General features: G+C 49.3%; 1 protein-coding gene across 1 annotated transcript in view; it reads right to left on the bottom strand.

Moving 5' to 3' along the window:
* Positions 1-366: 366 nt before the first annotated feature.
* VPS53 (VPS53 subunit of GARP complex) overlaps positions 367-25,501 on the bottom strand; it is a gene marked incomplete at its 5' end in the record, with an annotated part of 70,246 nt that continues 45,111 nt past the window's right edge. Inside the window, 6 exons of the mRNA XM_082493082.1 lie at positions 367-3,396; positions 3,779-3,883; positions 7,032-7,169; positions 11,214-11,283; positions 16,536-16,684; positions 21,806-21,884. Of these exons, the coding sequence (XP_082349208.1) occupies positions 3,226-3,396; positions 3,779-3,883; positions 7,032-7,169; positions 11,214-11,283; positions 16,536-16,684; positions 21,806-21,884 (712 nt within the window). The 3' untranslated portion in view covers positions 367-3,225. The remainder of the gene's footprint in view (positions 3,397-3,778; positions 3,884-7,031; positions 7,170-11,213; positions 11,284-16,535; positions 16,685-21,805; positions 21,885-25,501) is intronic.

Genomic DNA, 25,501 nt, shown 5'->3' with positions numbered 1-25,501 from the left:
AACTCCTCCAATGTCATGCATCATGTGGAAAAAAAGGCACTACCTCTTAATTTCAAAGGAAAAATCAGTATCTCTCAGAAATGTCTCCAGAAGTTAAAGTAATCAGAAATGATCTGATAATTTAGGGGCACAAGGTCAGCTCTGCTGAACCACCCCCATGGCGCTGGGAGCTGCTACAAACACAGATGCTGCCGGCAGAGAGTTGCTTGCTGGAGCAGCGGAAGGTGGAAAAGCCAGAAAAGAGAGAGGGTGCGGGAGAGAGCAATGGCGAGGGTCACACTGAGCCCTGGGTCCGGCACGTTTTGGGTGAGGACCATCCCGGCCGTGGGGGTTTGCTGCGCGGCACTTGTACAGAAAACACCCATATGAACATCAGTAACCATTTAATTCATTTTAGTGTCACACTCCAACATACAGCCAGATTTACATCTCAGCCAAAAAACGTAAAAAGTGGCATTTTATACAGAAAAAAAATCATCCTTTATTCCCCAGAGATGTAAACCCCAAACAGCTAATATATGCATACAGACATGCCAAATCCAAGTCCCCCAAGAGCCAGGGGGACAAACCCCTTATCCCAAAAGTAGAAAAATGCAGACTTGCTCTCTAAAAGTGGAACTCCAAACACCCAGACCTGTGGCATTCTTCAAAGGCTGAAACTAAAAATTAATTTTTCCTTTTATTTCCTCTTATCTCCAGAATGAAATGGAGAGAATGAAACAGGGGAAGCCTTTGGGGAAAGACACACGATGATAACCTGAACATCGTCTTCAGCTATTCATCATTTAGTTAGAGAGTCATCCATAGACAGAGCAAAGAAAAATTAATCTAAAACAAATTATTCATCCCCCCCATGGGAATAATGAATCTCTGCAAACCTGTGTTCCCTCCTCTCTGGCTACTGCATTTGCTAACGTGTGAACCATCCTGCACATGCATAATCTGTCCTTGGGGAACGGCCGTTCACGATGCCGACGTGCTTTCAACCACCGGTCTTTCTTTTGTCACCTGACGTGAAATCAGCAGAGGAAATAAACGAAGCAGCAGCGGACTCGGGAAGATTTGTAAAACTGGAGTGATGAGAAACTGTCATCCCTCCCCACAAGCGTTGTTACTGCTGCTCTACAACGGACGTCACCACTACGGCTCTCTGCAGCTGAGTGCCCACATGCTGCAGCCATGCCGCAGCCAGGGCCCCTGAAAATACATCCTGAAGAGTTGGTGTTAGCGCACCCGTTAGTGCACACCTTGCTGCAGCAGCAGGTCAGCCTGAGCAGTGTTAGAAAACCCGACCAGTGAGGACTTAATCTCCAGATTTATTCTTTCTGCTCAAATCCCGTGATCAACTCGTGCCTGTTCAAGTGCAGGCTCACCTGCCCCCTGTGCAAAGGGAGGACGGGATTTTACCAACCAGGCACCAAATTTGCCCTCCCACAGCCACAGGGTGAGGGGAGGGAAGGGGGAGTAGCCTGCGCCCAAGAGGGGACAGTGCTGAAACACGAACAGGCAGATGCAGTGTGAGCCCAGGTTCTGCCTCGCTGCGGGATTTCTCATTTCACCTCCTCCCTCCCTGGTCCCAGTGAAGCTCTGGGTTTGGGTGGACGGAGCTCATTTTCCTGGAGTGTGTCTAATTCCCCCCTCCCAGATGTGCAGCAGTGAGTACCACAACCCGTAGTGAGCACAATCCCTAATAAACATACTCCTAAGGCCCAAATTGACCTGGTGGGGAACATGACCCTCCCAAGAAGGCATCTGGCGGCAGGATTGCTCCTCACCTGCCAAACTGGTACAGGACTTCTTTTTCCTGACATGCAAGTGAAGCTTGAGTTAAAATAAAGCAGGCACAACTGGTTGATCTGCCCCTAAACCCATATGGGATTCAACTGTTCACGGTTGGGCATATGCCTTCTAAGTCCCCCAAAAAGGGTACGGAGGAGTTTGGGAAGAAATCCAGCGTTGCTAACGACAAGGTGATGTCTCCCTGCACCAAGGCTCCTCGGGGAAGCTCACACAAGGGCGCAGACATCCACCGACCCCAACCCTGCTCCACACCGGCTTTGTGGCTGGGGGCTAGGAGGAGCTGGCGTTATCCAAAATATTTCACCTCTGGTTCTCCTCCTCTCTGCACTTGTGCAAGCTGAAGCTCAGAGGAGGAGGAGAGGAAGGCCCTCAAAGTCTGAGGCTGGTGTAAGCGTCCCGTCCCATCCCGGGAAGAGGCCCAGGCTCCCCCTAAAGCCAACACTTCCAGCATTTCTCCTTGCAGGGCAGCGAAGATGCCAAAGGGGCACACCCCTGCTCAGGACACGCCGGCTGGCGCGAGAACGAGGGGCTGGTGCTGTTTAACACTTGCTCCATGAAGGGCCCTTTGTGGAGAGAGGGCGAGAGGCGGTACGGGAACTCCCATCAGGGACAGCGGGTGAGTCCAGCACACACGAGAGAAATAACAAGCAGCTGGAGATGGGCTCCGCAGATGTCCAGGGTTTGGCCTTTAAGCTGTAATAGCAGCAGAGGCTGCCGGGTTGTTGGCAGGAGGTTCACCAAGGTGCAGAAGGCATTAATTCAGCCCTTTCTTCCTGTTCTGAAAAGGAGTTGCCGTGCTGTTTTACTGGTGGTTTACACATGCCTGTCCTGGGAGCAGGGGAGAAATCTGCTCTGGGGTTCCCTCCGGGGCATCTCATTAAATCAGGGGAGCTGCAGATACCTGGATCCCAGCTGTTAAAGAGCTGGGGTTTTTTTGGTGGTGGTGATGGTGTGGGGTTGGTCCCTGTCCCCCCCCCCAATAAATAATGAAACAGAGGAACAGCTCTGCAACAGGGAGTGAGCAGTAACACCAAACTCTCAGGCAAAATCCTCAGTACTGCAGCAGGAGCTCAGCCAGGCTGAAGGCTGCGACACCAGGTGAATCACAGCCAGATATTCTCTGAATCCACCTAAACCGTTTCTATAGCTGCTGACCTCCAGATACCTCTATTTTCTCCACCACGTGGACCCAGCAATGTCCTGGATTTCACTCCTGCTAAGCTGTCTAAGGGCAAACACCTCGGTCAGATCCTCCCTGGTCTGAATGGAGATGCAGCGCCACGGAATACGATGGTTAAGAGATCACTGGGCACGGGAGTGATGGGACATGGATTTTTCAGCAGCATACTGTAAATCATAAGTCTGACGAGCTTTGCTCCCAGTCACTGCAGCCAGTCCTGAGCAACAGAGTTTCCTTCTGCTCACTTAGAGTCTTTTTTTGATGAGTTTCTCCAGTTTCCGTATCCGAGAGGACTCCTGCTCAGGTGTAGGAGCGCTCAGTGAGAGGGAGCCGGCATTCTCCACTCCGGAGGGGGGAGCCGGGAGGCGCTGGCGGAAGAGGTCCAGCATGCTGCTTTGCTCGCTCCTCTTCAGGCCCTGCGGGAGAAGAGAACAGTGAAGCAAGCCGGTTAGACTTCATTGATCTGGGAGCGGGTGTGCATGAGAATAGCTGCAGGAGAGCTCATTTCAAACCTCAATCTTTTGTTCACCCACCAAGAAGAGCTGTATGTAGACCTCTGGATGATCCAGAGACAATGGAGCTCAGCGCCAGGAGCCAGAGCAGCTATGAGCATGCTAAGTGAACTGAAAAGTTATTCTTCAGTAGCAACTCCACACACTTTCAGAGTACAGAGGATACACTTGTCTTACAGTGCTTTTGCCACTCCCAAACCCCTGTATGTTTCTACTGAAAATAGTCACCAACAATCTCAATGCAGTGCTAGCGGATGAGCAGAAACCCCATAGGACAGGTTCTAACCTTCATGTCCAATATCTTCTGGAAAGTGTCTGTACTGCAGTCAGCAAGGAGCTTGATGTAATTGTCGACAAACACAACCGGGGGCTCGTGCGGAGCCATAACCACCTGCCAAGACAAGAAAAAAAGAGATCAGACAAATTCTATGAGTTAAAGCCAGCGCTCAGTCAACTCAGGCACACGAAGGCAGGACCGGCTTCTCCTAAAATAAAATGCTTCAGGAACAAGAAAGAGGCTGTACGTGCTGCTAGTACCTGAGAGGTAAAGGTAAGTTAAGAGAAGTAAAATAAGGAGCAGGGAGGAGGACGGGGTCTCCTCCTGCACAGCAGTGGTGCTCAGATCCAAGGGGTTGCGTATCCCGTTTCAAAGGGCAGCAGGACTTTGTCTGTACACCTGTGGGCTGGCACGCACTGGCGTACTGGCAGAGCTGAAGATTTTATCTTGTTGCATGAGGAAGACTAGCTGGGGAGCTGCCTGGGGGAGAAGGGCAGTGCTGCTGGTGGTGGTGATGCTTAGAAAGTCCCCAGCGGACCAGGCAGCCTGGACACAGTCCAGACCCTCACTTTGGTTGCGTGTCCCTCTCACTCCCTCCTGCCCAGAGGCCGGGCAGAGACAGCGTGTTGCAGGGGAATCTGACAGCACTCTGCAGTCACTCCCTCCGTCCCCAGGACAGCGTGGGTCAGCAATATGCTGTGCAGTCCTCCTGCTTCTGACATGTAACCTGATGGGTGAGCGGTGCCACACGCAGCCGCTCTGTCCTTTGGGTGCAGCTCCTCTTGTACGCTGCTCTGGAGAGACTGGGATGCACTGTGTGAAGCCCCCGCTGACATCTGCCCCGGAGCTCACACCCTCTTAGTCCCAGCAACGGTCAAGTCAGGAAAAAAAATTAAAATGGCCTTGAAGCTGGAAAGATGATTACTCATTGTTATATTTTCCTTACATAAGCAGGGAACTCCACAGAGAACATATCTTTTGATAATACCAGGCAGCCAAAACCATCTTGCTGGGGAAGTGTGTGTGTGTGTGAATGTGTGTGCGCACGCAGGGCAGAAACAGCCCAGGACCAGACTCTTCCCTGTCTCTGAAAACATTTCCATATGTTTCCACTGACCCAGCTCACCCCACACTGTATTCTATCACCGAGACATTTCTTTCTTTCCCTGCACTTCAGACCAATGAAACATCATAGCCATGTATACACTTATAAATCCTTAATTTACAGCCCTTGTAAAAATCTTCTGCCAAGATGAAAAGCTGGAACTTCAGACAGCGTAGCCAGAGGAGAAAGGAAACAGCTCTGCGGGACGTGCGCACCCTGACTCCCTCCTCCCCGCTTGCATCTGTGCTTTGTAGGGCTTAGCTGAATGAATTTGTTCGTGCCATCTACAGGCTCAACGACACTCCTCCTGAATTAGCTACACCAGTATAAGCCCGGGCACACTACTGTATGGTGGTATTGTTGTATGCAACAGAGGCATCGCTTCTGAACTGTCTCGGTACTAGGTAGGAGAGCCCTGAAAACACCAAGGAAGAGAGTATTGCCCTATTGCTTCTGATGGAGTGAAATAGTTCTTAGGGAAAAAAGTCTTTAATGTACAACTTGGAAAGAGCAGAGAGAGTCTGAGCACCGATAAAAAGAGAGAACCCACAAGGCAAACAGAACGGCCAGAGATGACCAGTCAGCTCTGGGCACCTGCATGGAAACCTTCCTACAGAAATACCGGTGGTCCAGCAGGAGCAGGCACTTCAGACCTTTTTTTCTCTCCCAAACTGGAGAGACGGGTGCTGACGCCAGCCCCAAACGCTGTGTGTGGGTTACCTAGGCTCAGGGTGATCTACTCAGTCACTACGATTAACAAACCTGCCCCAGCCAACCATTCAGCCCCATCACCTGCTGACTACACGGGGCATTATTTTGTAAAACAGCTCTGCGGAGCACTGAATGCCATAAGCGTATCGCTGTTTAATTACTACTTACACCGACACTGAGCCCTCACTCGGGGCTGGCAGAAGTGCTTCATGCAGCAGCAGGGCAAGCACGGGATGTCTGAAAAAGCAGTCACGCCGCTGCTGCACAGCCTGCGACCAGCAGCACTCCGCAGCCTGCGCTCCCTGCCCGAGGCACTTCCTATGGTGCTTTCATCTCAATCCCGATGAAGCCAATGTGATGTTAAGGGTAGACAAATTAACTGCATGACTTTTCTGATAAGCTCCAAGGAAAGACCTGTTTCTGTATGCAACAGACACCGACCTTCCCTGTTCCTCCGCTAGCAGTCCCAGGCTATTGGTCTTCAGGTCATTTCTAAGAAAACTTAAGACTTGCTTTAACGTCTCTACTAACATCGCGGTCACCTTACTTTAAAAGCATGGGATCGCAGAACTAATTTCTGAATTCAGAACGCAAACTCAGCCGTGACATTACCTTGGGCACAGGAGCAAAGCCACGCTGAGCAGCAGGCCAGCACAGAGAGCTCGGGCTCCGCACCCCCTCCTTGCCTCGGCGGCAGTTTACAGGAGGCTCTGGCCGGCAGCTGCCTGTCCTGCCCAACCCCACGTCCCTCTGACTTGCTCACGGGAACATCTTCGCAGTGTTGGTGGTGAGCAGGGGACAATCCCATCGCCCAGGAGGGTACAACTGCACAGCTCCCATGGCTTCTCCGGGGATCAAACCAGCAAGGCAAACGGGGGGAAGGGGAGATTCCTCTGCTTGTTACTTTTTATGAAGACAACACACTGCTTTTGGGTCATTTTCCAGGCACCAGGTCTGGAAAATGAAAAAGGACTCTGGTGAATACAGTAACCCAGACATGTTTGCACTGGCTGTTACACTAGACAGTAAACAGGTGACTCAAGCACGGCTTGGCTCCCCTGCGGGATGGAGTCTGCACAAAGGCCTGGAGTAACCTGAACTGGCGGGTTTGCCCTGCGGCAGACACTTATGGATGCTAGCTCTGATTTTCACAAGCTCCTGAGGGAATCTGGTGTCCCAGCTCTCCCTAGTAAGCAGAACTTGAGCCCTCGGTTACCTTGAAAAATGAGGATGAAAACTCAAACGCGATGTTAAAAGAGAGCGGGGGCAAACCCAAGGCGATTAAGCCGGTTCTGTAGAACAGCTGGCAGCGCACCCGGACAAGCTCGCATACGTTCATGTACAATTGCAGATTGCCGCGTTCAAAGGAAGGGCCCCCTGGAATTCGCTCGCTCCGATTCCCAGTCCAGCAGTCTGGCTGGCAGGTTATCAAAAGTCTTGAGTTACCTTCAGGATCATTTCAGCCCGAGTCATGCCTTTCACCACTATCTTTGTGTAGCTGGCAGGAGCCTTCCTCACCACTTGGGACCCGATGGAGGGCAGATCCAGGAGAACCATCTTCAGCGAGTGAGTGTCCAGCAGCAGCTGCAATAGTTAATCGCACCCTGTTATTCAGGCCCTTCTTACCAAGCTCCGTTAACTGCTATAATCCAACATCCTTAGAAGTTTAACACTTCCCACTTTGGAAAAAGCCCTGGTAACCGGACTGCAGGAACAGGAGGGACTGACCCGCATAATGACACTTTAAGGAGACACGATCACCCGCGGCTGCGTATCAGCACCCTTTGTTGATTTTAACAGAGCACCGCTCTGCTGACTTGAAATGACTTATGGCAGCTCAACATCTGGCACACAAGGCATGGATTCCCAGTCCTCTTCCCCTCGACAGCATAAAGCGAAACAATCTCGATTACCTGTAGCTGTATCATTATTCAGACACTGAAGTCAAACAAATTAACGCTGCGCTTCCTTCTGCACCCAACCGCCCATTGTGTGGTTGTCTGCATTTACTCAGCCGCTTGTTTATTTTTTTTTCTTTTAAAAAGAAAACTGCAACACAATACAGCTAGATTGAGAACTGTTCAATATCCTCTGGCACACCGAAACTCCTGTAGGTTGGTTTTCACTAGGCCAGTGGCTAAATAAGCCGCAAGGAGCAGCCACAAAATTCAGCCCAGACAGACACGCAGCGCCTGACAGCAGGCTGCCCAGGGAAGGGGTTGAATCACCACCCCTGGAGGTATTTAAAAGACGGGTAGTCATGGTGCGTAGGGATGGGGCTTAGTAGTGGGTTTGGCAGTGTTACGTTAACGGTTGGACTTGGTGATCTTAAAGGTCCCTTCCAACCCAGATGATTCTGTGATGACAAAATGCTGTGGGTTCGGGTTTCTTAGAGGAAAATTACCCCAAATACTGCGCTCTTCTGATTGCACGAGGTACGTTTATAGAGGTGAGACAAGACCAGTGAAGGACAGAAATCTGAAATCAAACTAGATGAAGAGGAGGACAGTTTATTTACACAGGAGCGAGTGTGAAAACCCGCTGGGCTGTCGGCACACCCCGTGCATTTCCTGCAAAAGGGCTCTCAGGAGCAGGTGAAAGCTCGTTCTTCCGGACACAAACCACTACAGGCACTGCAGAACCCCCCAGCAGTCACCGCAAACAATATGAACATTTATGGTATGGCTTTCAGCACGCGTGGGAATCCCATATAAATACAAAGGACTGAGCCAAGGAGGGGCGGTGGGCCACACCAGTTCGAATCTGGACCCTGTTATCTGCGGCAGCGTATCATTGCTGGGTGCTGCCTGTGTCATGGTTTGCATGAGACGAACCGATGCCATCAATCTCATCCTGGGAAGCCAGGAAACCACAGCACAGGCGAGCAGCGCTGTGCACCCCAGAGCTGCTGGAGCCTGATGTCGGTTCAAGCTGTCATAGCTGGATTCCTGCGTGTCTACAAGGGATCCCACGAACTGAAGATTTTTCCACGGTTGGGGAATTCACGTCTTTCCCACATAAACTCTCCCACGTCTAACAGGAGTTTTGCGCACTCTGCAGCCTTTCCCACAGACGCAGCACTCGCAGGCTCTGTCCCCTCACCCTATTTCCCCCGTTATCGGTTCCAGACCCTCGGCATCGCTAACTCACTGCCAAAGCTTGCCGAGACGGAGAACTGTTGTTAAGTCAGAGACACAAACACAGAAAGCAAAACCCCATAGCTGTTGTTCCCCACGCTGAACAACTCCGTAAATACCGCCCTAGTGTCCAGATTTCAAACATGACTATTGGCAAACAGCAGGAAAATCTGTGTTTAGGATCGGGAAGGCCAGAAAAGGACATTCCACAGCAACATTTCCACCAAGGGAAAGAAAACAATGTGGAAAGATGCTGGTGGGTGACCAGGGGGCGTTCAAAAGATGCAAAGGCAATTGAGGACCAACATGCTGCAGAGACAGAGGAGACCAGCTTCTGAAGACCTCTGTACATCTAACCCCAGGAAGGTATGTCCCACTATAATAAGATATATCCACTGTGAATCAGGCTAATAAAAACTTCCCAGTCTGCTGTGAAGAACCAAATTAAGCCTGTTATTCCAATACAGTAATATTAACACCTTTTAAGATTAGACGCAAGCCCACTGCTGGCAACCCGTTAACCACGTTAGATGCTTATTTAAAAAAAAAAAAGACTTCATTTAATCAGTCTCAGGTTATTGCTCATTGCACAAGACGAGCGGGAACCATGCTCCGCTCATTTGCTTTCCATTAAGACAGAAGAAGGTTTTGATGTAAAGCTCCTGTTTCATTTTGCAGACACACACAGCTCAGAACCCATCTTTGATGCCTAAAACCCAAGCAGCTTTTAAGGCACCTATTTGAAGTTCACAGCAGTCCCATTAGGGATGATTCTGCCTTTTTTTTTTTTTTTTTCCCTCTTTTTTTTAATCAGCCCACAGGAGAGCAGCTGTATGTGCAGGGGACAGCTGAAAGCCTGCCTCATCCAAACCTCATCCCCGCAGAGCAGCGGGGTCCCAGCCCAGGGGCAGGGTGGGAGATGGGGGTCACAGCCCTGCAGCTGCACCCACTCATGGTCTCAAGGTAAGAAAAATCCTGCGCTGCCCACTCGCGTGCAACTCGGGGACAGGGGCCGCAGTCAAGGGGTGGTGTTTCAACAGAAATGCGTAGATTAATTCAAGTGGCCATAATTCGACGTCCTTCCTTCCCTGGCATCGTGTCTCACCATCTTGGGGTACCTACAGCTCTCTGAAAGCGCAACAGGGAGGCAGGTTCCTGGGAGGAAGCTGGGGACTCCCGAGCCCCAGATGTCGGGCTGTCACTTCCCCGGGTCTCAGTTACTGAGCCGCAGAAGTGGAACGGGCTCTTCCCTGCCACGCAGCAGCGTTTTGATGTGTGCTTGCAGCGCCTGAGGAAGTGAATCCTGGCAGGAAAGAAACTGTCCTGTCTTCAGGCACTGCAGCATCTCTCACCTAGTGAGAGTCAGAACTCCCACCAAACCCAAGGCCTGCGTTTAGCAATTTTTGGGACAGAACACAGAAAACACTGCGCTACGCCTCCACAACCCCATCCTCCCGGCACGGCTCTGAGCAGAGGAAGACAGCGGCCATCCATAACTTCCAGGCAAACCAGAGGAAGTAAAAATCTATTTGCACTCGCTGGAACTCAGCCAGGACACAGGCTCCAGCAGAACTGCCGTCAGGCTGCAGAGGAGCCGCTGGGCTCCCACGGCTTCGCTTCCTCGGGGAGGAAGGAGCCAGCACCTGGGAGAAGCGCACACAGTCCCCGGGAGGATCCGGCGTCACTTTGTTTGACAGCATGGCACGCTGCCACCGTGGGCACGTGGCACTGAGCACCGCTGTCGCTGGGCCCGTGTGGAGAATGCGTAGGAACCAACCTGCTCTTGGCATACACACTGTCATGTGAGACCAAGTGCCGGGGGTGTTTTAAGTTCAACACTTGCCAAAAAAAAAAAAGGCTTGGTGTTTAAACTACCCGAACTGAAAAACTGCCTGGACACCTGGGCTTTTGCGTCGGTTGTTTTTTTAGTTTCTGTAAAGTTTTCCTGTTGCCAACTATGAATTGACCATGCCCCAGCTCTTCTGAGCAGAGAAGCCACAGGCTTGAGTTTAACCCCAGGAGAAGGCACAGTAGCCGCAGAGGGAGACCGAGTGATGACTTATTTTGCAAAAGGATGGGATGGAGAAACAAGTCTTTCCAAGAAGGACACGGGAGCTTCTTGCAATAGTTTCTGCCACGAGCAACTTTCCTTTGTGTGAGCACACTGAGGACAATCCCATCGCGACACCTTAGAGAAGAGCGTAAGAGGTTTGTTGTTCCTGTGCTAGTGTTACTTCGACTGGCAAAGTGAGAGCTCCCCTGCTTGGGAAGGCGCCTGGGACCCCTCTCCCAGGACAGGTTCAACTGCAGCAGGATCACTATAAACCTGCTTCCACTCTGCCCTGCACCGGAGCGTACTCCCGTTCTCCCGCCTGTACCAGAGTTCGGGACACATAACTCAGCTCTCCGCCCCTTTTTAACAGAAACTGCCATGACTTCCTGAACCCAAAAGTGATGAAATACTACGGCCAATGCAATTACTTTTTCTTACCTGTTCTGCACCCACCATGCTAATAGGCTTGCACTTGAAGAGGTGGTTAATGAACTTTGGAATGAAGGAGCTGCAGAGAAGAAATAGAAAAAGACACAATTACATGTGAGTATTTGGAGTCATACAGTTTTCCGTGGTAACAAAGCACGCAAGACCAAACCAAGATGGCTTTCCAAAAAGACACCGTAAGTGCCTGGTTCTCAAGCTGACCCCAGCCACATTAAGTATACTAAATAACAAACCAACCAACCCTCGGTACAATTCTTTAATCCACACTGCTCTTTCAGTTAATTGAGAAGTTGCACACAGGCTCTATGTAAATAAATTGCTATAAACTATATATGAAGTATTACAGTACGAGGTCAAGAACAGGCAAACAAACTATTGTACATAATAAACCCAGCAACACGCCAGGATTAGTTTAGCTGTTCACGGAGTGGAAGTATCTTGACTGTACCCAGAACCTGCATTTTACTGCATAGTAGTCATTCCATAACATGCATATTACACGCTGAACTTGAGGTCCAGCCAAGGCTGGAGGTCTGCTGGGCCCTGGACATTCACACAGAAAGGCACTCTTCCAGAAAGCTTCTGGCCAACACAATCAAGACAAGAAAAAGTTTTGCGAAAAGGAAAACACCATTACCCTATTTTACTAACATGGACTTCAGACTCAGAAAAATGACTAAGGTACATTTACTCAGCCGGGGAGAATTTGGCGAGGATGGAAGCCCAATATTCATCACCTTAGACAACGGAACTCCAGAGCATCAGCTTTGCTTTTAGCTTTCTGTTTCTCAATTTCAGGCTTTGCAGTAGTTTCATTCTTCACTCAAGAAGCAGCTGCTCCCTTCTAGCAGAAGCGCTGGCTGAGCACCCGCAGGACAAGCTGCTGCCCCACCGACCCTACTGGGCTGCAGCACCAGGACAACCGAAGGCGAGGAGAGGGGCCAGCGTGCGCAACGCAAACTCCCTCTGTCAGGACCACACCGCTCATACTCTTGTCTTCCTTTTGCTGCCTTGTTTTTAACGTACTCTGCTTCTTTCACACGGCTGCCTTGGCTGAACGCCCTCAAAGCTCACGTTTCCAGGACCTTGTCCATGACCTGGTGGCAGGTCTTAGATTTTAATGGCTCTGTCCTAAGTTCACACAAGTTGGTCTGTTTTCTGTCCTTCTGAATGAGGTGCCGTTTATGGTGATGATCTAAATTCAGTGTGGTTTCCCCCTTGCATCTGTCAAGCTATTTGTTTCCTTCCCATGAAGCAAGGAGCATGGACAGCACCTTGTTTGTCCTGCCACCTGTTTTCCAAGCCAGGACATTTATTTTTTGCCCTTTCTCATGGAAGAATGACAAAAGTGTAACTCAGGCACAGAGCATGCCAAGCTGCTGAGCAGATTGAAAGAAACGGTTCAAGGAGGAGTCCTTCCAAGAGAAGGCTCCTTCCCTTCCCCTTCCCTCAGACACAGCCACGACCTCTCTCACTGAATCATCTTTTCCTGGAGAGGTGTCAAGGAGAACAATTTCAAACTACTATTGAGAACCAGCTACTGGGCTGCCCCAAACAGCTTCGAATTTGGCCACCAGAGAAACAACCTTGGCAACAAAATATAAATAAGAGGAGGGAAACAAGCCCCGTCTCCACTTGCACAAAAGCATTGCAGCAGAGATGTAACTTAGGTGATTTAGAAGTCCATTTTTCAGGTGTAAAACTAATTCCCAGAGGGCAATTAGAGAGTGCCAAGCCCAGCTGGAGCTTAGGTGATCCTACAGCATGACCAGCCGGTAGCAGCTCTGGATGCAGCAGCTTGCTACAAGCAGAAGAGTGCAAGAGATTAATTGTACCTTTGATCTCGCACGTAGGTCCAACTCTCCCTCCCTCTGTAAGGTCAGGCGCGGAGCTAACGCTCATGCTGCGTATGAGAAGCAGGGCGAGCCTTTCTTTCTGCAGGGTGGCAGACCGGCAGCCAAAGGACCCCCTCCCCTCTTTTTTTTTAAATCGTCTTTTCTATGTAACCACACGGTCTCCCATAGACAGCGTTCTGTCTTGCATGAAACAATTCCCAGGCGCCTTAGGATGGCCACCCACAAGCAATGCAGAAGGGTAAAGCGACCTTCCATCCCCACATGCCTGTTATTTCACGCTGCCTTATTGGAAACAGCTTCTCAACTCCAGCAGGACAGACAAGACAAACCGTAAGATCCAAGGGCTGCTCTGGTATTATTTTTTTTTTTATTTGGACTAGCAGAGGCTGTCAAGAGCAGTTGCACTTAACCAAAAAATTCAGTTGAGTCTCTTGCCTGGGCTGGACTCGATGCTTGGCGCTCTGAGCATACAGCAGGCAATCCCGATGTGACTAATACGTGCGTATTCAATGGCAATGCTCTGCACGAGGTTTTGTACTCTGAATGCCTTTACTCCCTGCACATCCACAGAGCGAGACCGGATGCCAGAATTCATTTACAGTTTCGGCTATAAAACTGAATCCAGCAAACCCTCCATAGAAGCAGACAAATCCCCAGTGTAATAATAAAGCAGCGCAAGACAGATTAGGAACCTAAAGCACAGAAACCACAGCATCTGAGAGGCTCCCATCCAACGGGAGTGGCTCTGCCAAAGCCTATGTTTTCCTAATCCCCTGCACTGATGATGCATCAAACACAATTCCTTGCTAAGCAAGGCAGAGATGCAACCGCAGTCTGTCTGTCCGACGGGAGACGAGCTACTGCAGGCCATTATTCAAAGCGTCCTGGTGCCACTGAGTCACTGCAGCTGAGACGGGTTTTGCTTTACGCCACCCTCCGAGGCAGTGACCAGCCCTTGCAGGCTTAGCTCAGCCCGCTGCTTCGAAACCTCCTGGAGCCTCCTCCTCATCACCTTCTTCCACCTAACTCTTCTCACTGAACGCAGGATGCAAAGGCCAGAGCAACTGGGAGGACTCCTGCTGCAGTCCCCCACCGCGCTCGGCTGTTCGTGATGGACGAAGCGCTCTCCTGGCGAGGGGGAGAGCTGTTTGTTTTTCCTGTCTCTCGGTTCTAATCTCTTCCTCATTGAGGTCAGGTCACAGACTTCCCAAACACATCCCAGCGTAGCAGCCACGGCTTGGCCGCTGCGGTTTTTGATTTCAAAGGATAAGGATGGAGGTGCAGTGAGCACAGAGCCCCTCACCCTGCCTGCGAGTGCCTCCTGGAAAGCTGGCTGCTTCTCGCTATTTCAAGGGAGTGAGGGTTGCGTATCGGTCGAAACAAAGCAAAAATGACAAATTAGGTCAGAGGACTGATGCAGTTTCTGATGGCCGTTTTTCTTCCTCCAGACTTGGCTCAGATCCCTCAGTTTTAAATTTAGTGACTTTAGATGCCTTCTCCCCTGTGGTCCTGTAACTCAACACGAGCGCTTTATGCAATCCATTAGAGCTGAGAAGTGGCTGGCGGTTCAAAAAGATACAGGCATTAACATACGGAGAGGCACAATGCCCGTTAAAAGGATTTTCAGCATTCTGGAGCACACAAAAGGCCAGGTATTTATATTGGGCAGGCCAGCATGTTCCATAAGAATTCAGAGTTCCAAAACCACAAATGTTTGTATGCATTAAAACGTCATAAGCATTTTAAGCAGATCAGCGCACCGTTACCACTGGGCTAATTCGCCTTAAAAACCAAGTTGTACAGAAGGACTCTAAATATAACCTGGCAAAAACAATCTTCGGGAACCAAATTTTCACTTCTGCACTCGATCCACGGCACAGTGAATTCAGGACCGTGTCTTAATTTTAATGTGCTGCAGATCAGAGCTGTAGTTGTATGAAAAAGGTTTGGAAGCGGAGCGGCGGTTGCGCGGGTCTCCGTGCTCTTCTGCGGAACAAGCTGTGGTGAAGGCGCTCAGCTCAGATGTGAACTCTTCTCAAATGTGAGAGGTGGGCATTTTATCCGGAGTTTACTCGGTATGTGCTCAGCCGTAAAGTTAAAAGGGAGGCAACTAAGCTGAGGTATTAAGAGTGTGCTGTGAACAGCTGAGTAAATGGGGCTTTTTATTTATCACCATGTTAGCGTTATAAAATTCAAGCGTAACCACATAGAAGGCTTAAGTGCAATAAATTTTCACCGAGGCAGCATTTCAAACAGTGATTACGGGCAACGTCATAACATGATTTATCTGTAACTGCTCCTTAATGCAAACTAATGAGTCGCCTGAGATAGAAAGGGGGAAGGAAACTCTCAGGCCAACCTCCCCGCTGTGAAAGCCAACGGTTCTCAGGACAGCCTGCTGCATCATTCCCTGCCGGAGCAGGAGCCGAAGCTCCAGTCTCAAACCCACGCAGTAACTGCCAGGCCATACAGTTTATTTCAGGATGATTAGCTTATTACAGATGAATGAAACGTTAAGGTATTTTAGAGTGACACATGATACGCACGGTACCGCTCCCGGGTCTACCAGCACAGTCACATGCAACCCCAAAAGCAGCAGCTACAATTGGCAGAGTCCTCCCGAGGGTTTTCTCGGGGCACCGGCATGCGAAGCTCAGCTGGCCACAGGCAAGCAGGGAAGAGTTCAAAGTATCCTCCCAAAGAACTGAATTTGTGTTTCAGACAGATAGCTGCAAAGTTTGGATCCCCAAGAGATGCTGGAGAGCTGCACCCTCTACTCTCCATCCAGAGGCCAGGGGCATTTCTGCCTCACCTTTAGGTGACTTGCCAGGAGGACACTCGTAATATCCCCCCAAATCTGAATGTATCTTTCCCCTCCTTACTGAACTATTTTTTCCAGAGAAAAGCAGCTTTTAGACTGTGAAGGTAGTATACACTCCGCACACACGCCCTCCTTACAGCGCGAGAGCTATTATAAAAGTTATTTTGAGGCAAACGATGCACCAAATTTCTCAGTACCTGGAAGCACTGCAGCCTCTTATCACTGAAGGAAAGCAGGTTCCCATAGCAAGAGTTGTGGCTACGTCCAGATGTTCAAAGCCTTTTAAAGATGTCCAGCCCCAAACCTTCTGCACTTGGCAGACAGCGATCATCACGATATTTTATGGGATGGTTTAGGCACGTAAGGAGGAACCAATCAATACAAATATCTGAGAAAATCTGCCTCAGCAGGAAACTTGAGACGAGAAATTGAAGTCTCTTTTAACCTTGCCAGCAGCTGCTGGTGTTTGCTGCCCTACCCCACCTCCCTCTGCGGCCTCCCTGCCCGGGGAGGGCCTTCACCCAGACGCTAACAGCCACGGATGCGGCACGCTGGAAAGCAAACAGGTTATCACGTACAGACGGACTACTGAGAACCAGAACCCCTGAGGAGCTCTGAGCCATGTTGGTAACTTACTTTGCAAATTTTATACAGAACTGAGTGAAGTATTTTCTCGTGGAGGCCAGATTGTCGCGGATGATGGGGACGTTCTGTTTAATGTGGAGGATCACTGAGGTGACATAAGGACTCTGGTCACCAACGTGTTCCACGTTCTGCCACTGCATCTGCACAAAGGGGAAAAAACAACCAGAGAGACTGTTTAATTCATTACGGTTCAAGCAATAGGTGAGGAAAACCGCGCAAACTTCCTGTCACAAGATCTCTAAGGAATCATCGAGAGACTGCCCCTGCAATTCACCACCAAGGTCAAGTTCTTCGTCACTACACTGAATGAGAGAAACCCACAACAAGATACAAAGAAAACCCATAACGGCCCTTTTTGCACCAAAGAGACTGTGACGGGTAACCGACACAAACGGGGATTAAAAAGGCTTTTGGAGCACGCCAGACTGCCTTAATATTTAACAGTTTCCAGTTTGCCAGGACGAAGTGCCCATATAAATCCTGATTATAGGCATTTGAGAAAATATCTGCAAGCTTGCAAAGTGGGGATTCCTGTATGGCAGCCAAGGCTTTAATACTGGTGAGACTGATGACAGATAGATGGAAGAGGTAGAAATAGTCTTAAAGTCCAAAGCGCTCGGCACCAGCGTAGCTCACGCTGAAAACGCTCCTAGTGTACGGGCCAACTTCAGCCACCCCAAATACCCACACACACACAAAATACAAACCAAGAAGAGTTACTCAACATCCCATTTTGTTTTCATTTACCGTCAGCAGAAATGCAACAGAGGAGCCCCTGTGAGCCAGATGTGCGACTCCCTCGACTTTAAGCCCTATTTGCAGTACACAGGGGGTACACAGTACAATTCATGTGGGGAAAATAAAAAGCTAATTGGGTAAGGCCTGGGCAAGCATCCGTGTATACAAAAAAGCTTCACTGAGGAACACGGTCATCCAGAAAAGTGCTCTTTGCTCTGCTACTGTTCAGAGATTCCACACTCGGCAATGTGCTCCAACTGTTTGGAGATGCGGTTCCTTGTGCTGGAGATGAAACAGGAGGAAAGCAGGTATAAAATCAGGATAGGAAACTGGGCACATGCGGAAGATGAGCATTTTCCTTAGCGGAGGTGTTTGTCCTCAGACTTGTTTTCTCAAGGTCTGGATTTTGCATGTAAAGTTTTTTTATTCCTGGTTTTCATTTAATTACGGCTACTTTGTCCCCTGCAAGCCAGCCGACTCAATTCCATCCAGACAACACGCAGCCTAATGGGCAAGAGACGTCCAATTCTTTGCAAAACCAGAGTGTCTGAGAGAGTCTACACATGTCCCACCAAAGCTGTCCTTTATAAGCCAACCGAACAGAACTCCAACCTGCGCATCCCACATCGCCCGAGGAGCTGGAAGGATATCTGTCGCATCACCCGCTCTACAGGTTTTCATCCCGTCTTATTTTCATTTGGAAGATCGCTCAAGAGACAACCGCTTTTCTACTCCTCACGGTACTTGTCATATCTGAAGAAAATACTTTGCGGCTGTCTCCCTGACGGACTCGCGCGTTCCCAGCGCCAGCCCTTCTCGACAGACAGCGATCCTCGACCAACCCACCATCCCCACATAGCGGGAACGGCCAGAAAGTGGGAAGGGACTGCTGACTTGAATTATGGCAACAACAATAAAACAGTAGCTTTTTCATTTTGTTGGTCTTCATTCCAACAGCAATACTTCACAACCAAACTTTTGAAGCATGAACAGTAAAAATAGCCCTTTGTGTGTGTATGTGGGCGTGTTTCACCCGAAAAAAAAAAACCCAAACCAGTAGCTGCAATGAAAGACATAGTACACATACTGAAAAGTCATCAACAGAAATATGAGCCCAACTCTTCTGGTAAAGCTTTGTTCCTGTCATTTTAAATTTATTCCTCTTTTTCCCTTGTCCTATGTTTTTCTTGGGATATCCACATAGTTGACATACACAAGCTGAAAACGAGCCCAAAGGACAGGAGCAGCGAGGCCTCGCGCTGGCCGGCCAAAGGGAGAAGCCCACGCACGGGGCGCCCCGCAGCAGCCGGAAGGCACCTGCACGCCGCAGGGACACGGGGAGATGGGCACAAACTGGAATGCAGGAAATTCCATCTCAACGTGAGGAAAAACTTCTTTCCATCGAGGCTGATGGGGCACTGGCACAGGCTGCCCAGAGAGGTGGTGGAGTCTCCTTCTCTGGAGATGTTCAAAATCCCCCTGGACGCGGTCCTGTCCAACCTGCTGTGGGTGACCTGCTCTGGCGGGCGGTTGGACTGGATGATCTCTGAAGGTCCCTTCCAGCCCCTGCCAGGCTGTGATTCCATGATGTGGCCACCTGCAGGGGCAGGACCTGGGTTTGAAGACCTGGTGCTACTTTCAGAGTTGGTTTTCACAACAAAACCACGGGACCGTGAAGATTTGAGGGCGCTTTCTTAAAAAGGGGAGGAGAAGAGAGAAACCCTGAGCAAAACTGGGGTGGTTTGGCACATAAGAGCTGCACTACCTTCTGGGCATAGCGGGGGCTAAAGAGTGCTCCTGAGTCTGCCCGGCTGCGGGTCCCCATGTCCCCAGAGAGCCGGGAGCGGGGTGGTAGGGCCACACCAAGTCCTCTCTCCATGCCCAGCACCGCCACGGGTCTCTAGCAAAAGGAGTTGCTTTGTGATTCAATGGAGGATGAATCAGTCTCCAGGTCTCCCCGCGCTCAGGAGCATCCCACTGCCGGCTTATCGCTACCAGCTCCAGACCGGGCACGGTCCAGCACCTTCTCCCTTGACCTCGTGTGGTCAGGCGGGAGGAGGTGGGAGGGAAAGGAGAGCCAGCGGGTGCTGCAGGCAGCAGATATTGCTGCGTTTCAAACCGCCTCCGCTGCCTTCTGACACGGGTTTTGGTTTGCGCTGTTGCCCGCTGCACCTTGTGTGATGGGTAAAATGCACTCATGCCGACTTTTAATTAGCAGCTGGCAGCTCTGATTGCTCTGCTCTTGGGGCTTTCCTTGTGTGTATCGGAGAGACTATTAGCGCTCCGTGTTTAAGCGCTTGCTGTTGTCCACTCAGTGGTAAGGAAGGAGGAAACTGCAGCTGTGCCAAAAGGTTTTAGCAAAATATAAAAAACCAGCAAGCGATCGACATGAGTCACTAAAATGTCCCCCAGCCCCACTTACAAGCGCAGTTTTACATATAAATCAACGCTTAATTCCGCATGTAAATCAAACCTTACCCAGTGCGATCCATAAACTTAACTGGGGCAAAAATATCCCATGCAGATTAGCTGTTCTCTCATCCCAACAATTAAAAATAAAACACATCAGGCAATTTAAGCGCCTGCTACAGATCACTACAACACATTCCCAGTGCTTTGTTATCCAGAATATGACAATGGGGGTTTAGGGCAAATTCCTCTCCTCCCCCAAACCAGCTCCCCATCCTACAACCGTGTTTAATCATTCTACATCTACTGTAAAGTTTGAGTGAAGATTATCACCTACAAATTCTGTCATATGGGGCCGCCTTCTCGTCGTTTACCATTTCTTCCAGAACACACAAGGTAAAGAATCAGAGAAACTGAGCACCGTTCCCAGCTGAAAGCAATATTCACGATGCCATTTTCTGTGGTAAATCTCCCAGAGTGGCCTGCAGCCAAAGTGGATTTAGAGGTTTAAGTATTTCTTAATTTACCTCTATAGTTACCGAACAATTTTGCAAGGAAAAAAAAAAAAAAAAAGTCAGACTTCAACAAAGGACCGGGAATGCTGAATCTTGGAGGACACCAGAGTGAAATAAATGAAAAGAAGCTAAACAAAGGAAGAGCCCTAATGGAGTAGGGGTCTCGAGACAGACATGCCTTCCCAGTACAGGAAAACTGGAACGGATCAGGCACACAGCCTTTATTCCTTTAATAAAGACTGAAATTTTACAAGCCCAAATACTAATGCTGCGTTTAAATAATGATATGCATTTCTTATTCAACTGTCAGAGTCATAACCCAGCCCCGAAGGGAAGGGAGGAGGAGGGAGGAGGAAAAAAAATCTCTTTCCCCAAACCCAGGTCTAGTAAAAATCACATAAAAGCAACTCTGTCTGATGCAAATAGCGGAACGTGTGCACAAGTGACAAGTATTTATTTACCTAATTTCATAACACTTAACTTGTTTATATATCATCGGTCCCATCACATGTGCTGCATTTTACCAGTGTTCCAAAGACAAAAATAAATGGCCTACCAGCTGCTGCTTGCTCAAGGTTGTGGTCTACTTGGGTATAAACAGCCAGAGCTAAGCGAGTCAAATACTACCACGCTACCTACCTTCAGGAGATCTAAGGAACTGACACGGCGCACACACCACCTGAAGTGCCGAGCCTTCCTAATGGTGTTATTTTACCGGGGGGAAGAAAAAAAAAAATCAAAAAAAAAATCCTCTTTTCATTTGGAACGTGTACAAGCTCTATTACCAGCTGCATTCCGCTTCATACATCAGCTGGGGGTGGCGGGGCCACTTACAGCTGGAATACATCATAAAGCAGAAAGCTATTCAAATTCATGGCAGTGAGACGCTGTGTTGATCCTACAAAAACGGGGCTCTATGTTTAACATTTCTAATTAAAAAAATAGTTCAATCCACTTTTGTTGTCTTCACCTCTGTCTAAAGCAGTCTGGGTTTTCACAACACTTTGGCAAAGAAACACAGCTCTGCGTTTCAAACGTACAAAAGCCAGCAGCGTAACTGCAACAAAATCCTTAAGCAGTAATCACACGGGCCTCTCTAGGAATGGCTCCACGTGTCCTTGAGAGGATCACAGAAGCAATAGGGCTCAATCTCAACTCCGTATTACCCTCCGAGTACCTCCACTCACCGGCCACAGACCAGTAAAACTCGTCTAAGATCACAAAGAGCACAGCAAACGAGAAGGTGCATTTGAAACTGCACGCTAACAGAAGTCGGCAATTTTCCCAATTTTAAAGGCTCTCACTGGCTTTAGGAGGGGAAAGAGAAAGCTTTAGATACTCACAGAAAGTCTTTTATTATCCATGTGTTTTAATGTGCTGCAAAAGAATGAAAGCTCTAATCCGAACGACAGATTTTGAAGCGAAGGATGTATTCATAACTACAGCAGTTGCTGCTCTAAGAAGACGAAATCAATATCCGGTTAAGTCTCAAGGCAGCGCAAAAGGATCTACCAACAGTCCAATCAAGCAATCAAAGCAAACAAGAACGCCACATGGATCTTAAGGCCACCCTCTTTCCGAAAGAAATCCAGGCCCTACCTTGCTCATAGCAGTCAGGGCAGGGTCACAGGCTGCGTCCAGGTCCTGCACCAACAGCTGTATGCTGTTGGAGATCACACTGCGAAAAAAAATCAAGCGCGAGTTTTAGAATACTGCTCAGCAACACAGTGCCAGAACTGGCTTATTTGACGGCGAAAGGAGGAAAATCATCTCCTAGCTGACAGCAGGATTAGGCTGTGAATACACGCGGCTAAAACTTGTACGGGAAAGAAGCCGGGGAGTTCTGCAGGCTGTTCATCGGGGAGCTACACAGAGGGCTGTAGTGCAGAGAGGACATTTTTATAGCTGACCTTTCTTTGGTTTGACACATAGAAGGGGCTGGAGATCAAAGGTGTCAGATGGGGTAACCCCCCGCCCGCGCATCAGGAGGAGGAGGAACCCCCGAGTACTGAGCCCAGACCGGGATTCAGCTTCCAATTTAATCCAGTCTGCATAAAACTAACATTTCATCATCTCTACTTATTCGCAGTCAATATTCTACTACTCACAGAAACTTGCAAAGAGGGTTTTAAAAAAGTACATCTGTGAGTTCTGAACGTGTCTCCCATGGAGAGGATCAAGGCAGATGTCTTATTTACACTATGTCTAGGATTGCCGCCATCCATTGTTTGAGCTTCTCGGAGACATATACCAGACTAAAAGACACATTAGTCAAACACGTTTCCCTCCTTTCTTTTTTTTCTTTTTTTTTTTTTTTTTAAAGCCAGCATGATATGGCTCAGAGACATATTTGATGCCACCACATTACGATGCGCATAAAGGTGCAACTGATCCTAAAACAACAGCCGAGAAACGCTGCCTGCAGCAACTCGGACCACCCTCAAGGGCACATAACCCAGCGCGTGGATTACAGGTGGCCTCGGCTAGAAGTAATAAGTGACTGTGTTTCACTAAGTAAGTACAGTTTTTAAAAACAATGCAAACTTTAAGTCTGCCACAGATGCCCGTTTACAACTTCGGGATTATATATGTAAGAACTGGATTTTACTTTTCTCTTGCTCATGATGGTGGCGCAAATGGGAATCGCAGCTCTGTAAGAGATCTGACCAACGCTTCCATCTTTTCCCCTCCTTCTCTTCTTTATGAAGTTCTGGGTACCACTCTGGAGTTCACTGTTCACAATATTTTTAAGTGTCCACCTCCGCATCGAGATACGGTATCTCTTAATTCTCTTAGTTCTGCTGGTGGGATCTGGGTGGTGGTCTTCGCTGCAACCCACAGAGGTTGTCTATTCCCCTTCCTAGAGCTCTAGCGCATAAAGACTGGAACAGGATGCCGAGTAAAAGACCGTTCCTTCAGGGCAATTAATTTGTTTGCAAAGGCAACCTCATCCAAAATTAGTTGGAAGAATTAGCCTGGGAGACGAAGTGACTACTGGCTTCAGGTTACACCAGCTGAAACTTGCATCGGGATAAAAAAAGCCCGTGACCGTTTCTGCTGGTGCCTCTGCTGGGCACTACAGGACCTACTCCCTTGGGGGATTCCACCAGCGCAAGCTCTGCCAAGGCAGCCGGGCTGAAAGAACTGTCTCTGGGGCAGAGCTGACTCCTGCAGGGCGCCCGCTGGCAGTGACTTGTAGGAAAGAGTTGCGGTTTAGCACCAAAATGAAACGCAACTCTCTCCGTGGAAGGAAAGTGACCGCGTGGCTCGTCCCCACGTGTCAGGGGTCCGTCTGGAGCCGGGCCACTAAGTACAGGCTCTCGCCTGAAAACCGCACGATTGCAAATAGGGAGAGAAACCTATTTGTCTACGTTTCCAAAGAAACACACCTGCTGTAGAGGGGTAACGGTGCAGCAAGAAGGGCGTCGCAAATGCAAAGCGTCGTGAGACACCAAGAGGGTTTGGACCCCAGTTCCGCCAGAAGCCACTTCAAACCTTTGCCCCAGGCAAAGGGACAGCACTTCGGCGGCAGTTAATGAACGCCCATGCAATCCCCGAGACGCACAGAAGCGCGCAGACAGGGACGCCGAGGCCATCAAGGAGCAGTGTGGCTCTACCAGGCAGCCCGGCAAGCTCAACGCTTCAGGCCTTCCAGAGGTCTCTCAACGCTGTCCCACCATCTCACAACAGATCAACGGGGCAAGGCGGTGGGAACCATGGATTTCGGGATTTACACGACAATAATTTTCCCTCTGTCGAGCTTCAAGAAGAGCTCATTACCTTTCCCGTACTTCCTAAAGAAACTGCTTAGCCGTCCCAGAGGTAAAACCGCCCAAGTCAAACGCTTTATACACGTTTGGGGGGGTTCTGCACTCTCCTTTCTGCAAAGGAAGAAACACTTTCCAGGGTGTGTAAGCAGCAACGTTTTATCACTTTCTTTATGACCATGCCTAACAAGACATCAAATCCCAGGAGAACCAACTTGTTTGATGTTGAACGAGCAAACGCCAGAGAGAGGTTTATAGCTACGACTTACACCGACAGAAGACCGGACAAAGCGCTACACTGGAAGAGATTGAAACTCAACTAGAAAGCCTTTGTTACAAGACATATCAGGCGTGTCAGTTTAACTTTAAAGCTGTCCAAAACAGCAAACGCGAACTATACGTTTAAACAATTTCCAAAACACGTCACATCGGCCGCCTGCGACCAACCACCTCCCGAGGCAGCCACCGTGGAAACCGAGCGGCGAGGCGAGGTGGCTGGCTCTGGCCACACAGCTCACGAGAAGACACAAAACTCACCCTCGACTCATCCCTGTTAAGAAAATCCCACCATAGGGCATATGTTATCTCTACTCCCCATCCACCTCGCTTGCTTTGGCTTGGCGGACACAGCAAGCCTAGCTTTCGGTCAGGGACTCACTCATAAAAAGGTCTGAGAAATATGGAAAGGGAAGGGAGTCTCCGCAGCCTGGAACGGAGCCCGAGACCACGTGAAATACCTGGATGGAGATTCAGTGGGATCCTGCCCACTGGAGCCAGAGAGGAGGAATCACAGGAAGGGAATCTTCAGGAAAAAAAAAAAATAATCTTACTGCTATCTGGGCTGAATCTTACTTTTAGGGAGAAGAAGGACTGGGGACAGGGATTATTTTCCCAGCTCTGCCAAGGTTTCCTGGTGCCTAATGTGAGGCAAAACAATTATCTTTTTGCCTCGATTTCCTTCTCTCAAAAACCACTCAATCTGTTTGTCAGCGGTGGAGAGGAGAAGATGTTAGAGGGGAGTATTTTTAGCACCGTTACGCGAAAAGTTATTTTAATGAATGATAATCTTCTCTCAATTATAATCCCCAAATATAAGATTGGATCAGTCTTTTATGTCATCTGAAATGGGGTTTGATCATACTGACAAGGCTGCTGATTAACAGTGGGAAGTTAAAGCAGGAAGGAATGTACTGAAATAGCTTCCTTTCTTGAAATGTAACAGCCACCTCACAGAGCTGCCAAGATGCAAATGATGTTTCAAATGGAAACTCACTATTTCCCTTCCCCTTTCCAGTGCTCTTGTTCCTTTGGCTGGGACGATGGGGAACAACTACTTCTGAAGTCTGTACTACTGCTGCTCTCGGACTAGCCAGAGGATGACCGTTCCTTCACCAGGGAAATGCCTGTGCCTATGCTGCGTGTGTGGGTGGGTCCTACCGCTGGCTGGGTCCTACGGCACTGGGATCTCGGGCTCGTATTACTCCAGCACCATCTGGCTGACAAACTGGGATGTTGATATGTTCTGGGA

The sequence above is a fragment of the Vanellus vanellus genome, assembly GCF_965231255.1.
Source record: "Vanellus vanellus genome assembly, chromosome: 19".
In the NCBI taxonomy this organism is placed as follows: domain Eukaryota; kingdom Metazoa; phylum Chordata; class Aves; order Charadriiformes; family Charadriidae; genus Vanellus; species Vanellus vanellus.
This window is presented reverse-complemented; position numbering and strand designations above follow the sequence as displayed.